Source organism: Tiliqua scincoides, chromosome 3 (genome assembly GCF_035046505.1).
Source record: "Tiliqua scincoides isolate rTilSci1 chromosome 3, rTilSci1.hap2, whole genome shotgun sequence".
NCBI lineage: Eukaryota > Metazoa > Chordata > Lepidosauria > Squamata > Scincidae > Tiliqua > Tiliqua scincoides.
In genome coordinates, this window is record NC_089823.1 from 232,316,327 (window position 1) to 232,331,520 (window position 15,194).

Below are 15,194 nucleotides of genomic sequence, written 5' to 3' on the forward strand. Positions count from 1 at the left end.
TTGTCTCATGGCTCTGTTTCCTCCAATCATACCCATATTATGCAACAAATCTGTGCCTCTTTACTGATTGAAATTGCATGGTGTTGTGTTTGGGATGGACCATGGCTCAGTGTTACAGCATATCCTTTGTACACAGCAAGTCCCATGTTCAGTTGCTAACAACTGATAGGGCTGGAAAAGTCCCCTGGCTGAAACCCTGGCGTATCACTGTCTTGTGAAATGAATAGAGTGTGGATGTTATTGTAGTGCTTTCTGGAAAGTTGTATGTTTAATATTATGATCTTAAAGGCCAAACTTATGTTAGCATGCTTCTTTTCTTTTTTTTTAAGACAATGTTCACTTAATTTGTCTGAGGGTTTTTTATGCAGTACTATCTTAATTTTTTTCAACAGACAAAGGAGGAAGAACTCTTCCTGAAAGCTGTTTGTCTCTGTCATACAGTGCAGATCAATACTGACCAAACCGATGGCACTGGTGACCATCTTTGGCGTGCCAATGGCATATCATCTCAGCTTGAGTACTATGCTTCCTCCCCAGATGAAAAGGCTTTAGTTGAAGCTGCACGCAGGTGAGGATCAGAAGTCTGTGTTCAGCAGGCAGGAATGGTAACGTTGCATGAGGAGGTTTTGCACTGTTGTCACGAAGTCCAGGAACATTCTGGGTGGGTGGGAGGGATCATGGAGACTGGGAGTCAAAAACAGCCCTGTCTGTCTTGAATGCATTAATTGAAGGTTGTTCTGTGGTTTAGCCATTAGTGTACAGTGAGCTATGGAAAGAGAATGGTGGACTATCACTATGATTTATATAGCACCATCCATGTACATAGTGGTTTACAACAGGTGAAATGACAGATTCATACCCTGAGGGGCCCACAGTCTAAAAATAAATGCATGGAAGACAACAGAGGAAGAGGAGGGAAGTGAACTGAAGGTAATTGGAAAACAATATTTAACGGACAGGTACTTGGGCTTAGTGTTGATAAGACAGAGGCACTAGGTGGTAGTGCCAGAGGCTTTGTGGAAGATTTGGGATTTGCATTGGAGGAAGAGATGAGGCATCCCTCAGAGGATCTTGGTGGGGAGTTTTGGGCAGAAGGAGTAGAGCTGTTTGAGGAAGGGAGGAGACCTTCAGGCAACTGAGAGTGGAGAAATGAAAGTAACACACTGAAGTGTAATGAGATATAAGAGCAGAGAGGAAAGAGGAATGGAGGATTGTGCTGGTTCCTAGAGTGGGCAGGAAGTTAGTGTGGGGATTTAAGGAGGGATGTGATGTGATGGAAGAAGTGAATTTTTTTGTTGACAGAAAGCTGGATGAAGGTGAGGGGGCCAAGGTGAGATAATGGAAGACTAAAGACAAGGAGGTCGAAGTAGTTAAGATGAGAGATGATCAATGTGTGAACTAGAGTTTTCATTGAGGAAAACCAAGAGATATGTTTGTGAAGTTCTAGAGTGGGGGTGTCAAACATAAGGCCCAGGGGCCAGATGCGGCCCGCGGAAGCTTTTTACCCAGCCCTCAGGTTCTCATATGCTGAGCATTGCTGTGGTGTTACTGCTGAAAGGGCAGTCCACACGAAAATTGGGCTCTCCCATATCTTGAAATATCATCAAGATTTGCGTATTTTCTTTTGTCATTTGCAGCGAATTTGTTCCTAAGTGAGAAAAGGTGCTTATTTTTGGTTATGACCTGTTTAATGACAACAGTTCCTGCCTAATGACATCACTTCTCAGCAGGCATTATTTATGTTATTCGGCCTTCAGTATGAAACAAGTTTGACACCCTTGTTCTAGAGGGAGAGATTAACAGATTGGATATGAGGAAAAGGGAAGACAGAGGTGTCCAAGGCTTTGCACCTTCTCAGCAGAGTGGATAAAGTTATTGTCACTGGATCGAGAGAGTGCAGCGAGAGGAGGATTTGGGAGGAAAGACAAGAAGTTCTTGAACACCTTGTTTGAGACACTGACAGAGTTGTTAGACATTTGGAGATGTGGGATTTGCTAGAGCAAGAAGGTTCTATAGTAAAGAGAGAGACAGGTGTAGATAGTATGTAGAAGATACTACAGTATAATTTGTCATATTTATCAAATTGTATTTTGTAACTCTTTCCTTTTAAATTCTTAGGGTTGGTGTTGTATTTACTGGAGCGGGTCCAGACAGTATGGAGCTTAAAAGTCTTGGAAAGCCAGAAAGGTAAAAATGCTAAACCTATTAGGGTGTGGTTTTTGTTTTTAATTTTTTTAAAGTTTTGTCTTGTAATGATTCTTTGTCAAATCGTAAACTGTGGATTTGTTTGTCACAACTGCTGATAAAGTTTTGCCCTTCTTTGGCAAAAGGCAGTTCTGATCAATTTGGGTTTCAGAGATGGTCTAAAAGTCCATGGAAGGTCTTTGTTTCTGTAAGATTCCTGTTTCTGCCCTTGACATCTCTAGTTAGATATCCCAGGCAGAAAGGAATTGGGAAGACCTCTACCCTCTACATGATACCCTGGAGAGCTGCTGCTCTAGGATAGGCTGAAACTCCTTATGGATATGATCTTGTCAGATTAGTGAAGTCCTGGACAAGTAACAGCAAACTAGAAACTCATCTCATTGGCAGCCCAATCCTATGCATGTCTACTCAGAAGTAAGTGCCATTAGAGTCCATGGTGCTTACTTTCAGGAAAGTGTGGTTACGATTGGGCTGTAAGTGTTGCTCCAGCTGGTCACAGCTTAAAAATATTACAACCTTTTTACTACTTTTATTAGTAGTACCCTTTTTACTGCCCATTTTACTACTGGTTCTGTTTTTTTCCAAAGTGGTAGATTCCAGTGGTATGAAATGAAAGCATCAGTATATCCCTAAAGTGAACCTTGGGAAGTGAAGCTGTTCTGAAAGTAGGAGGTATAGGTGAGATAGAAGCCATAGGAGATATAGGTGAGATAAAGCTTTGGGAGGGGGAATTGCATCTAGAAGACTGCTTGCTTGTGTTCTCCTTTGCCCCTTGGTGAAGGGGGAGTACCCTTGGCAGGCTGTCTGTATTCCATGAGAACTTTTAGCCCCTTTGCCCAGCCTCTGAGCTGACTGAGGGCTGTTTAGGTTCTCCAAATACTCAGTTCTGTAGTGAGTGTGTAGATTTCTGCAGCTTTAGTTTTAACATCTTTACGTGTAGCTCCTCACAACATTTATCTTTTGCTTAAAGGTACAAATTGCTACACGTTTTGGAGTTTGATGCAAATCGCAGAAGAATGAGTGTCATTGTAGAAAGTCCATCAGGTAGGCTAAGACTCTTGACAGTGACTGTATGTTTTGTTCTATTCTGCTTCTTCACTTATAAAGTTCTAAAACTGCCGTAATAGGATCCTTATGGCCAAAAAAGTTGTAATAATTTAGATGGGCTGCAGAATTTATGTTTTTCTCCTTTGAAACTGTTTCTTCACAGGTGACAAACTCTTATTCACCAAAGGAGCAGAATCTGCTATTCTTCCGTGCAGTAAACATGGAGAAATCGAGAAAACGAGAATTCATGTGGATGAGTTTGCATTGGTGTGTGAGAATATTGCTTTCTGTGTTTGTGAATCTGGGTGACACTTCTACTTAACCTGAGAACCAATTTTTGCCCCTCCCCTTGCCCCAATTTAAATTTTTTCAGTGTGAGGCTAAGGCTGATACACACATGAGGTTGTCCAGATGCAGACACCTTCTGGAGTACGTGGGTCATCAGCCTGGCTTGACTTACAAAGAAAAGCGCTTTTACTATGATTTTCCTGATGGCTGCAGTCTGGTGTTTCAGACTGCAGTTTCTGCTGTTTCTAGTGCAGTTTGAAACACCAGACTGCAGCAGCTCAGGTCAATTGCATTGGGAGCTTCCAAGTGTGTTAATTAGCCCATTTCACTTTCAGTGCAATGAGAGCCTGATTTCAAGTGCCTACTGCTCATAAAGTTTGCTTTCGCATTTAAGCTTTGAAGTTGGTCAGAGTCTGTGTTAAAGACCTGCAGATCTGCATAACACATTTGTTATAGGTCATTGATTACAAATCTTTAACCAGAACAAACCAGCAACAGAATTGTGTAACTTGCTGGTTTATGTGACCTGGCAGTCCGCCTCTCCCCTCAATTTGCGTTGCTGTGTTGCTATTACTATAGCATCCTTTAGAATAGATACAGTGCAGTTCCATAAAGATCCTCTATATTCTTTTGATCTGGCGTCCCAGCCTAGAGTGCTGCTCTCAGATTGTGGTCTGACATCATGATCCTGATATCAAATGCCCAAACCTGTTGATTTTCTTTGACATTTATAACAGCATTGCTTTGAAACCAACAGAAGAGGCTTGGGAAGCATATAAGTTGTTCACATCTCCACTGTAGCTCAGACTTGGGGCTTCATCATTTTGGATATACTCAGATGTCTGCCATGGAAGTTAAACTGCTCAGTTCTAAAATCCGATTTTGTGACCTATTGCAGCATAACAACTGGTAAAGTGCAACTGCACATTAAGGGGAATCTCTTATGACTATCATTAACCAGCCATATTATGGACCCCCTTTATATTATTGTTGACTGTGTAATTTTGCCCTTTCAGTATCTTGCTTGCTCTTCCTGCTGTTCTGGAAAGATGGGGTCAGCAGCTTAAAGGCTCCTGGAATGAACTGCTCCCCGTCCTGCTGTGTTAGCTTAACACAAACTATGTATTGTGGGGGGAGGGGGGCTGAATTGAGGTCCCCTTGTCATTTGTAATTCAGCTTCCCAAACACAGGGCATCATTTACAACGTGCTTCCCTGCCCACCTCCTTCCACATTGCTTATTCCTGTTTGCATAATCTCCCAGTACTCAGAGACCTCTGGAGATAGAGAGCTAATTGGCTGCAGAGGGCCAATTGTGATTTTTAAATGAGTGTGCTTGTTCAGTTTTTACCTCAGTATTTGCACCTAAACACAATCTGTTGCCTAATTACAACTTGGTGAGAGAGACCTGGCTGGAACTATACTGAAATAGGATAGAGATTTTTATAGGTAGCTAATAAAACTGCAAGATTAGAGTTTGTGTCAGATATTGAAGCAGACTTGAACCCTCTAGGACTCTCAGCTGAAGATGGCAATCACTTTAGTTACTGATGTCTGTAAGACAACATGTTGGGAACCACTCTTTATTTGCCATACATTACCCCAGTTTTCATCAAATGGTTCTTGTCGCTCTTACCACAGCACTGACAGTCAACCCCAGTCCTGTGCAGGATGGTTTTACTCCTGGACTGCATCCTCAAAGATAGGCTGCCACTACTGCTTTTAACTGCTTCCAGTCAGGGGGAGTCTGAAGGCCTATAAGCAGCCCCAGTCCTTAGGAGTTCAGAGCACAATGCTCTGAACGCCTGGTAAGATTCTTGGTAAGACTGGATTTAAGTGAAATTATTACTTCTCACAGACAACACAGCTGTTATAATTTTATTGATAGAATAAATTGTTAGGCTACATGGAACTTAAAGGTATTTAAATAAAGTTCTAAGTCACAATCAAAGTGTTCACAGCAATTAAAACGAATAAACTAATCTCGTAAATATTGCTGAACTCTCATCTGTATAGTGCTTGAGCAAAGCATGGACCTTCCCATCTATAGCATCACCAACCACAGCGCTGGTAGGAATCCATAGGATGGTCATGGGAGGACCTTGATAGGCCCTAGCAACAGAGTTTTATACCTGTGAGGCTATCTTCTGATGCTATCATGTCCAGTCTGAGCCCTGGGTTATCCAAACCTCCAGAACGTTGACATCACTAGTTGATGCAACCATCTCCCCAACTAGGGAATCTCGGCTGTAGTCAGTTCTCTAAGTAGCACCTGGCTGTTAGTTTATTTTGAATTGTTTGCTTTTAAACTTATTGTTTTTAGATCAATTTTATCGATTATTTGTAAGTCACCTTGAGCTTTTGGAAAGGTGAGGTATAAATGTTTTAAATAAATCTTGCCAATAGCATATTATAAAAAAATTAAAATGGCCATAAATAAAATGAGCACTAAAGCCAGCAAACAATGACAGTCCACAAACCTGGTCTAGGCATCTTGTCTAACCCACCTGTATATCCCCTTCTCCATCTCCTTATCTTCTATCAATCAAAGCTGAGCTGAAGAATCCAAACTGTCAAAATGACAATCTTAGAATTTTATGGAAGTATTAATAGTGTATCCTCTTCCATTTAGTTCTATAATGTAACCATTCAGTAGAAAAGCCTTATTGCCGTGTCCTATCTGAGACTTACTGATGTTTTTGGGTTTGTATTATAGAAGGGGTTAAGAACTTTGTGTGTAGCCTACAGAAGATTCACAGAATTGGAGTACCAGGAAGTGGAGAAACGCCTTTTTGAGGCGAAAACTGCCTTACAGCAGAGAGAAGAGCGAGTGACAGAGGTGTTCAACTTCATAGAAAGAGACCTGGTAATACTTGGAGCTACAGGAGTAGAAGACAAGTATGTGCTACCTGTACCGATCAGTTTGGAGACAGATAATCATGCATCTGTGTTACAGTTCTGTTCACTGCCTAAGAGTTAGGCAAGTTTTTGTTATAAAATAAATGAGTCATATCTTTTGTGCCACCACAGAAAAGACCCTGTTCTGCATCGCCTACCAGCACACTTCAGACAGAGAGGGCATGTGAAACAGAGCTTTTATTTCTAGACATAGAAGCCCAGATTAATTCAAACAATGATTTGCTGGTTCCTGTCCTGTGGTGGTGAGCTGAGCTTGTGCCCCTGCCTTCCGCTACATTACAGTGACATGAGGGCTTCTCATATGCAGATTCTGTGATTCTTTGTCCCCCAGAATAGAGGGGGAAAGATCATATGGGGCAGTTGCACCTATGATTGTGTGTGCAAAGCTCTTTTGTTACACTTGGTGGGGGAGAATGCACATGGGAATCTTGGATCATACCAAAAATTTTTTCACTTGCCATTCAAATGTAGGTGTGTGGGAGCTGGGAAATGGCTGCTGTGTGAATGAGTCTGCTGGGGCACAGCCTGTGGTGACACCTGATCCTGACTGGCAGCAGTCTCCTTGAGATTTCCTCTGTACAGTAGCTTGTATGAGCAGTCAGCCAGGATTTTGGTACTGCATACGAGTGTGTCCATCAAGGAAGTTGTTTCCTTTCAAAGTGAATGTTTGGTTTGGGCGAGTCTTGATGCAGAAAGCACAGAATGAGGAATGCCTCTTGGGGCCTGCTTAGGCAGGCATGAACATCGTATAATGAGGCAGGTCTGGGTTATGTGCATTTCTGCAGAAACATGAGGCGGGGGAGGCATTGAACATGCTATTGAGTTCCTGAATTCAGCTTCCTAAGAAACTTTTTGTTTTTTAAAGAGTCTTCTAGCTCCTATCGCTGTATACATAGATTTGAAAGTGTGCAAGCGGTGCATGGTACTTTGGAAGCCAAAGAGATGGTGGCATATAATTTCCAGTGCTTGGAGGGCAGCCCCGTGAAGCTACTTGTCCATACCATAATTTTGCAAAATCAAAACAGGCTTAAGGCATTGTAGTGTTGACAGATGCAAAGGAATTGTAATACCGACTGTTAACTAGTGTGGTTTGCTTTCAGACTGCAAGACAAAGTCCAAGAAACCATAGAGGCGCTCAGGCTGGCGGGCATTAAAGTGTGGGTGCTCACTGGAGACAAGCATGAGACGGCTGTTAGTGTCAGCTTATCATGTGGACACTTCCACAGAACCATGAATATCCTGGAACTCGTACAACACAAATCGGACAGTACTTGTGCAGAGCAACTGAGGCAGCTAGCCAGGAGGTAGAGTACTGCGTGTGTCTGAGTGGACAGAAGATGGCACTTAACAGGATGTCAATATAAAAATAACCAGTAACTTTGCATCTTATTCTGTATTAAGCTAACTTGATGCTTATTAACCTATGGTTTCATGGGTGTGGGGATAGCTCACAAACTTAGTCCATTGTTGCAGGTGGTGGTTCTGCAAGTTTTGGCTAAATCAGATAATTATTTTTGCATGATAAAGAATTCTTTCCTGACAGTATCCCTTCTTCCTCCTCCTCCCCCTTAGAATAAAGGAAGACCATGTAATCCAGCATGGACTGGTGGTGGATGGGACCAGCCTTTCTCTTGCTCTCAGGCAACATGAGAAACTCTTCATGGAAGTTTGTAGGAATTGCTCAGCAGTGCTGTGTTGCCGCATGGCACCTCTGCAGAAAGCAAAGGTAATTCCATTCAGGGTTGGTTAAAGCGGGACTGTCAGTGACATTTTTGTGCCAAAACTTCATGCCATGGCTTTCAGAAATCTTTTGTGCCTTTAGGATTGCTTGAGCTGCCGAGGAACCTCTTGAGTAGTTGAGACCTTGAATTGCTTCTGAATTTTAAAAAAACTATTTTCCTTTTTTAGGTTGTGCGATTGTTAAAAACATCTCCAGAGAAACCTATCACATTAGCTATTGGTGATGGGGCTAATGATGTGAGCATGATACAAGAAGCACATGTTGGCATTGGTAAGAGCCTTCTCAGTTTGCAGGTCTTGGGCTTTGATTCTATCATTATCGGTCAAAGGGCGCAAGCCTAAAAGTGCCCTAGGCTAGTGCAAGTCCCTTGTGCTGGCCTCCTGATGCTTCGAAAGTGCGGTAAGTCACTTCTACACCACCAGGTGAGTCAGGAGTTGCTGGTCTGCAAAGTTTGAATGTGGCCCCAGCATTGCTAGCGGAGGGTACGTTTGCTCCAGCAGTGGCCCACAGCGGTCTGTGGAGGGCGAGGGGAGGCATTGTGGGAGTGTTAGGGGGTGGGAGAAGGGCAGGCAGGCAGATTGAGCCTGGGAGGGTGGAGCCAAGATCTGCCACTTAGGCCAGATCCTAACCCCCCTTCCTGGGCGGCTCAGCCTAATGCCAGGCTGCTCGGATCTGCACCACCTTTTTAGGTGGCACTGATCCAAGTAGCCACATTTGGGCATCTGCCACTGTAGATTCCCCTTGCCCCAGGTTGTGCAGCAGCCAGCCCCATCCCTGCTGGATACAGCGCAGGCCAGTCACCCTTCTTGTTCAAGTGCAGGATAGGATTGGGTTTAAAGTCTCATTGTGTGTGCTGAATTGTAAACAGAAAGTCAGTGTCTGTTCTATGTATGGAAGACCAAGGCTGCAAACCAGAAGCTCCATAAGGTTGTAAGCTTTCCTACTATTGTTATTATGTGTTATAGTAATAATTAAAGTATTATATTATAATATAAAATTGTTCCCTGTCCCGAAATGGCTCACAATCAGAAAAGATACAAATCAGAGACCCCCAGCAAGCAGCCACTAGAAAAGGTATGCTGTGCTGGGGTGAATAGAGACAGTTGCTCTCGCCCTGCCAAATGTAAGACGAGCTTCATTTTTAAAAGTGCCTCTTTGTTTAGTTAGCAAGTGTTAGGGATCTCCCTGGATGAGCATTGGGAAATGTCTACTTTTATGCATGTCTCTTATCTTAAACGGGAAAGGATTAGAAAGCTATTGTTACTGAGTGCTCAGGTTTGTATGTTCTTGCCTTGAAGTGCCTAGGCATGTTTCCAGCCCCATTGAAGTTAGCTTGAGTAGTTGTACAGCATCTGTAATATCATGCATAAGATTTGGTAGAATCATCTGCCTATAAACCATTTTCCAATATTATTACTAAGTTGATATAATACTTTAGGTCCACAACTTGCTTGTCTACTACACATGTGTGTTAATTCTTTCTGGTCTTTTCAAAAAAGACATAATTTTTTTTAAAGCATTCTTCCTTATGAGGCAGTTCTTATCCCAGCTGGCCAGGCAAGAATCTTGTTGCAAACCTGTACTACACAATTCTAGATTGAATTCATTTGTGATACTAGGTAGTTAGTGTATCGAACTGGGAAGATCCTGATGGAAATCTCAGACTACCCAAGAAGCTTACTATGTAGCCTTGTGTCAGTCAGTCCCTCTCTCTGTCTTAACCTTGTTTCACAGGGTGAGAGTGAGAGAGAGAATAGATTTGTTCCTGACAGACTAGGTAGATCTTTTGAATGAACAGCAATGGAAGTACCTGAATCTGCTTTAGAATCTGTGTAAATACCTCATGTTCCCTAACTCCACTTCAGGTTGTAAGTTATGTGTTGTCTCTCCTATAGCAAAAAGAGATTTTTTTTGTCTCCCATATTGCAGGAATTATGGGGAAAGAAGGAAGACAAGCTGTAAGAAACAGTGACTATGCAATAGCAAGGTTTAAATTTCTTTCCAAGCTGCTTTTTGTCCATGGCCATCTTTATTATATTAGGATAGCAACCCTTGTACAGTACTTTTTTTACAAGGTGAGTTCCTTCAGATTGTAATTGGAAATTCTTGTATCTCAGAACATATTTTAGTAGAACACCTTTGAGTATAATTGCTGTAGGGTGGAAGGACAGTTGGGGCATGAAGTTCTAATTTAACAGTGCAGCTATGAAGCAAATACTTTGCTTCAGAAATTGTATTCTGTGCTTAACCCCCTCAGGGATTCTGTATTTCATCAACACTGTTAATCAGCAGAACTTAGCATAGAACTAGGAAAATGTAAGATTAAGGAAATCTCTTTTATCGAATTTAGTTCATTACTGTCATCAGATGTAAAATACATCTGCTCAGGGTCTCAGAGACCCACTGCAGTGTAATTATGCCTCTGACAGGAAGTGGTCCCTGCCCACCACCTCCTACTTTGGTGTGATTTTTTTCCTTGTATGTACACTATGATTTTGTGTTACATGGACAGTGACATAAACTGTGGTCAACATAAATCAGATTCACTCTTAAGCCATGGTCCCTAAACACATTGCAAACTTTCAGTCTTTGATTAATAAGGGAATTTTGGTTTCCATTGGTACAATGTGAAATGAAACTATGATTAAGAAGAAGAGAAAATGGAGATGGGAATCACTCTGGACAGTATATAGGAGGGTGGGAGAAATAGTACATGCCCTTGACTGACAGAGAGCCGTTGTGTTAAGTCAGAGTCTTGGTATCTGAGATGTACAAACTGATTAGGGTAACAGTGTAATCAAAGTATCATGCAGGACATTTTTTGATCTGTCATGAACTATGTGAATGTCATGTCACACCATGTGGCTATATCCTTTTTTTTATCATGTTTTCCATTGGTTCATCTTAATCTTTCCGTGCCATTGTACTCTGCTGCTATAAAGTCATCAGTCTTGCCTATCTTATTGATTACATCTTGCCCCTTCTTCACTTTCTCCCTGACTTCCCGTCTTCTACCAGATTCTTGTCCTTACCTTCAAAGCCTTTAATGACTTTTGCTCCGCTCTACCTTTCAGTTCTCATATGCTACTTTGTTTGTCTGTGACCTACCTTCTTTTTCTGCACCACCTCTCTCAACCATACAAAGGTCTCTCAGACAACTTCTCCCTTGCCACTTCTTATGCATTGAACTGCCCCACTGTATACCTGCAGTAAACATTCTCACTTGCTTCCTCTAAATCCTTTCCTGAACCCACCTTTTCCCTGAAGGTAATGGCAGCATGACTCAGAGCCTGTTCCCTGCTATAACTAAGTCCAAGTACATTTAACTAAACCAGTCACATATGCTTCCCTTTTTACCCCACCTCCTTCCTCTTTCTCAGTCTCTAGATGTAAGCCCGTTGGGGCAGGGACCTGTCTTTTCACTCTATGTACAGGACCGTGTATACTAATTATGCTTACATAAATACTAAGAGGTCCAGTCAATATCCATTAATATTAGGTAATTATTACTGCCCTAGTCTTGGATTTGGTGTCAGTTAGGATTAATCCTATTAATTAATGGGATTAATAGGATTAATTCTATGTAGGATCGGGGCTGAATAAAAAAATTCATAATTAGGTTTAGAATAGGTAAACTTTGAGATATTTGTTTAAATATTCAAGACCTCATTTTGTCCTAGAACATAGCGTCTTGTCTCACTGACTGTTTTTTTTTTGTTTTCCAGAATGTGTGCTTTATTACACCACAGTTTTTATATCAGTTCTTTTGTTTGTTTTCACAACAAGTAAGTACGCAAATGTCAGTGTCTTCCCCTATTGCCCCCCCCCCCCGGTTATGTGTGGGTATATGCAAGTGAAAATGTAAGCCACAAAGGCCACAAAACAAACCCTAGTGCTCTTTTAATAATATGCAGTATTTAAACTGAATACCTATTAGTTGTTGAAAGCTAGGTAAATCCTTTCCCTCCTTCTTTTTGGTCTATTTTCCTTCAAAGCTCTTATTAATTAGTTGTAGATGTTGTATGAGAACTATTCTGTTTCTGAGAGGGAATCATTTTATGTTCAAGCAATTACAGAGATGAAAATAGCCTGTAGGGTCCTTTAAGGACTTGACCCTACAAAATGAGGGCACACATAGATATCACTTTACCTGTGAATAGGTGAATGGACATCAGTGTTTTTCCTTCCTCCAAGTCCTTGGGTACTGCTAGAATCTAGAGAGAAAAGGTGAATTTGTGCTAGAAGGCCAAAATTGGTTTTAGAAAAAATGAATCTTCTCATTTGATAGCCAATTGCCACAGTTGTGATCAGGAAGGTTTTTTTTCTAGACCATGTGCTTTAATATCTTGACAGTTTTCTGGCTTCATTTTCTGTGCGAAGGGCTTAATCAAAATAGGCAATCTCGGTCGTTCCCTGTTTTCAGACACCTTTAACCATTGAATTCCAAATTAGTGTGGGTTCGTCTCTGGGTTTTCATTTATTTACCTTTTCTTGAAGGCACTCAGAGCAGCATGCAGTGTTACGTCATTTTATCTGCTCAGTAGCTTGTGAACTACATTAGGGTAAGGGAAGCTCCACACCTCATGAGGCAGACCTGATTGCATGTATACTGGAGTTTCTTGCAGTGTAAATGCATCTTTAAACAGTGTAATTGCTTCTAGTAATCCATGAGTTGTGGATTGTCCAAGGTGACCCAGTGATGATCATGGCCGAATGGGGGATTCCAGCCTTGCTTTCCTACATCCAGACACATTGTTTTAGCAACTACACCAGCTACTTAGATTGTGTGATTATGGAAGTGGCACAGTGTAAACGCATAACAGAGAAACATTGCAACTGTTAGCAACCTTCAGTCTTGAAAGACTATGGTATCGCGTGGATCTTTTTCCCCCAGACCACTAGATTTGTTTTTTATGTTCCAATTCCTGCACCAGCAGAATTTCCCAGACAATTTCCTTAAACAGTGACTAAACCATCCTCTCTCCTGATAAAAACTTTCCTAAAATTACTAGAGCAGGGAAGGATTATGCTAGATCTGTATATAGCAGTTTGGTAAATTGGAGTGTCAGTTCTTATTCTCTCTCATGCTCACTTTATAATACAGGTGGAACCTCTGTATCCACTGATTTAGTTCACCACTGATACTGAGGTCCACCTTTAAATGCCTTGTAAAAAGCACTAAAATCCAATTTCCCACCTTTGTAATGTTAAATAATTAAATTTCATTCCATTATTCACCCCATCTAGTGCCTGAATGCAGTATAACGGCTATACCAGTGCATTCTGGGGTGACAATGGAGGAGCAAGAAACCTAGAAGTGGGTCTTTAAAGCTATTTTTCCACTGATTTGGCATCCACTGATTTTTTTTTTTTTAATCCACTGGGGGTTCTGGAATGGAATGCAAGTGGATAACAAGGCATGACCCGTATTGGATCTTTGGTGAAAAGGCCTTTCAGTGTCCAAAATACAATTAATTTATATGTTGCTGTTAACCAAGCACTTTGGCTAGTAGCTTGTCTCTTTCAAGATGTCTGCATTTTTAAAACCACCCATTTTTCTTCTTCCTTCCTTTCAGACCCTGTATGACAGTGTATACCTGACTTTGTATAACATTTGTTTCACATCCCTGCCAGTCCTCATGTATAGTCTTTTTGAACAGCATGTACACCCTCATATATTACACAGCAAGCCAACATTGTATCGGTAAGCAGTGCTTTTTTTCAGGGACTGTAAGCAAAAGGGAACAGTGGTACTCGTTGAAAAGCAACACTAAGGACCTTGCACATTTTTCCCTCTCTTACAGAGACATCAGTAAAAATGCCCACTTGGGCTTTAAACCTTTCCTTTACTGGACCTTCTTGGGATTCAGTCATGCATTTATGTTTTTCTTTGGTTCATATCTTCTCATGGGTGAAGACACCTCTTTGCTAGGAAATGGCCAGGTAAGGTAGTTTATGAATCTATAATGAAGCCTTCATAGCTACTGTGCAATTAGTATGTTTTGAAATATTTCTGAGACTCCAAAATCAATGTTGCCCGTAGGGAAGCCATCAATATTGTGTCTTGTGATGTTTATTGTGATGTTTTTATTGCTATTATTAAGCATGTATATATTGTCTTGCAGCAAAATAAAAGTTTACAGTGCAGTTTACATTGTATAGTAAAATATGATTCCTATAAACATAAAAAGAGCTTGCAATCTGTAAATGAAAAAGAAAACAAAATACATAAGCAATGGGTCCCTTTGGGGAGAAGGGCGGGATAAAAATAAAGGTTTATTATTATTATTAGCAACACCAGCAAACAGTCATTGGAAAAAGGCTTCCCAAGGTTCCCACTGTTCTGTGTAAGCACCGATAGCAAAGAAAAATATTGAGTTTTCTCAACATAGTTTGGCTGGAAAGCAATACTGTAGCTTTAGCACATAATGTTGACACTATGTAGGATACCAGGGAAAATATGCAAAGTTACTGTTTGTAAATGTGTCTTTGTACTATTGATAGCCTTACACTGTGATGCTGCATTTTCAGTTTGATCTTCTAGTTTTCTTTTCACTTTTTCATGCCATGCTTGTCATCAGATATTGAAACCTAACAGGCAGATGGTAAGAATCCATAGGAAGAAAGATATAGAAAACATCAGATACAGTATTTTGTATCTGTGTTCAAGGATGCAGCATCCTTTTCCTTAAATGCCTTCAAAAACAAATGGTGGTTAAGCTCTTGTGATGTGTCTCACTCTAGATGGGACAATAGCACTGTGTAAAAGGAGACTCTCTTGAGTGTAATTTATAGTGTGGCAGTGCTTATGTTTTGATGGAGGAAAGCCTTTTTCCTCTTCCAACAGTATTATAATGCTTAAGCCTTTAAAAAAAAATCTTGTTTCACAACTTGCAGTATTTAGCTGGAATAGAGGAAGAGACCACATTATCCAGTAGATCCACTCCCAGTGGTATAGCTAGGAGGGGATACAAAGCACTACTTTTTTGTTTTGCA

The 15,194-nt window shown here is 41.1% G+C and overlaps 1 protein-coding gene across 6 annotated transcripts in view; it reads left to right on the forward strand.

Moving 5' to 3' along the window:
• The window catches only part of ATP11B (ATPase phospholipid transporting 11B (putative)), a 101,511-nt gene that overhangs the window by 54,296 nt on the left and 32,021 nt on the right, over positions 1–15,194 (forward strand). For all 6 annotated transcript variants that reach the window (XM_066618736.1, XM_066618734.1, XM_066618735.1 and 3 more), the window contains exons 14-25: positions 393–568; positions 2,119–2,187; positions 3,176–3,249; positions 3,416–3,519; positions 6,255–6,436; positions 7,558–7,761; positions 8,030–8,183; positions 8,366–8,468; positions 10,128–10,273; positions 11,924–11,983; positions 13,775–13,902; positions 14,003–14,141. In XM_066618736.1, coding sequence (XP_066474833.1) covers positions 393–568; positions 2,119–2,187; positions 3,176–3,249; positions 3,416–3,519; positions 6,255–6,436; positions 7,558–7,761; positions 8,030–8,183; positions 8,366–8,468; positions 10,128–10,273; positions 11,924–11,983; positions 13,775–13,902; positions 14,003–14,141 — 1,539 coding nt within the window. The remainder of the gene's footprint in view (positions 1–392; positions 569–2,118; positions 2,188–3,175; positions 3,250–3,415; positions 3,520–6,254; positions 6,437–7,557; positions 7,762–8,029; positions 8,184–8,365; positions 8,469–10,127; positions 10,274–11,923; positions 11,984–13,774; positions 13,903–14,002; positions 14,142–15,194) is intronic.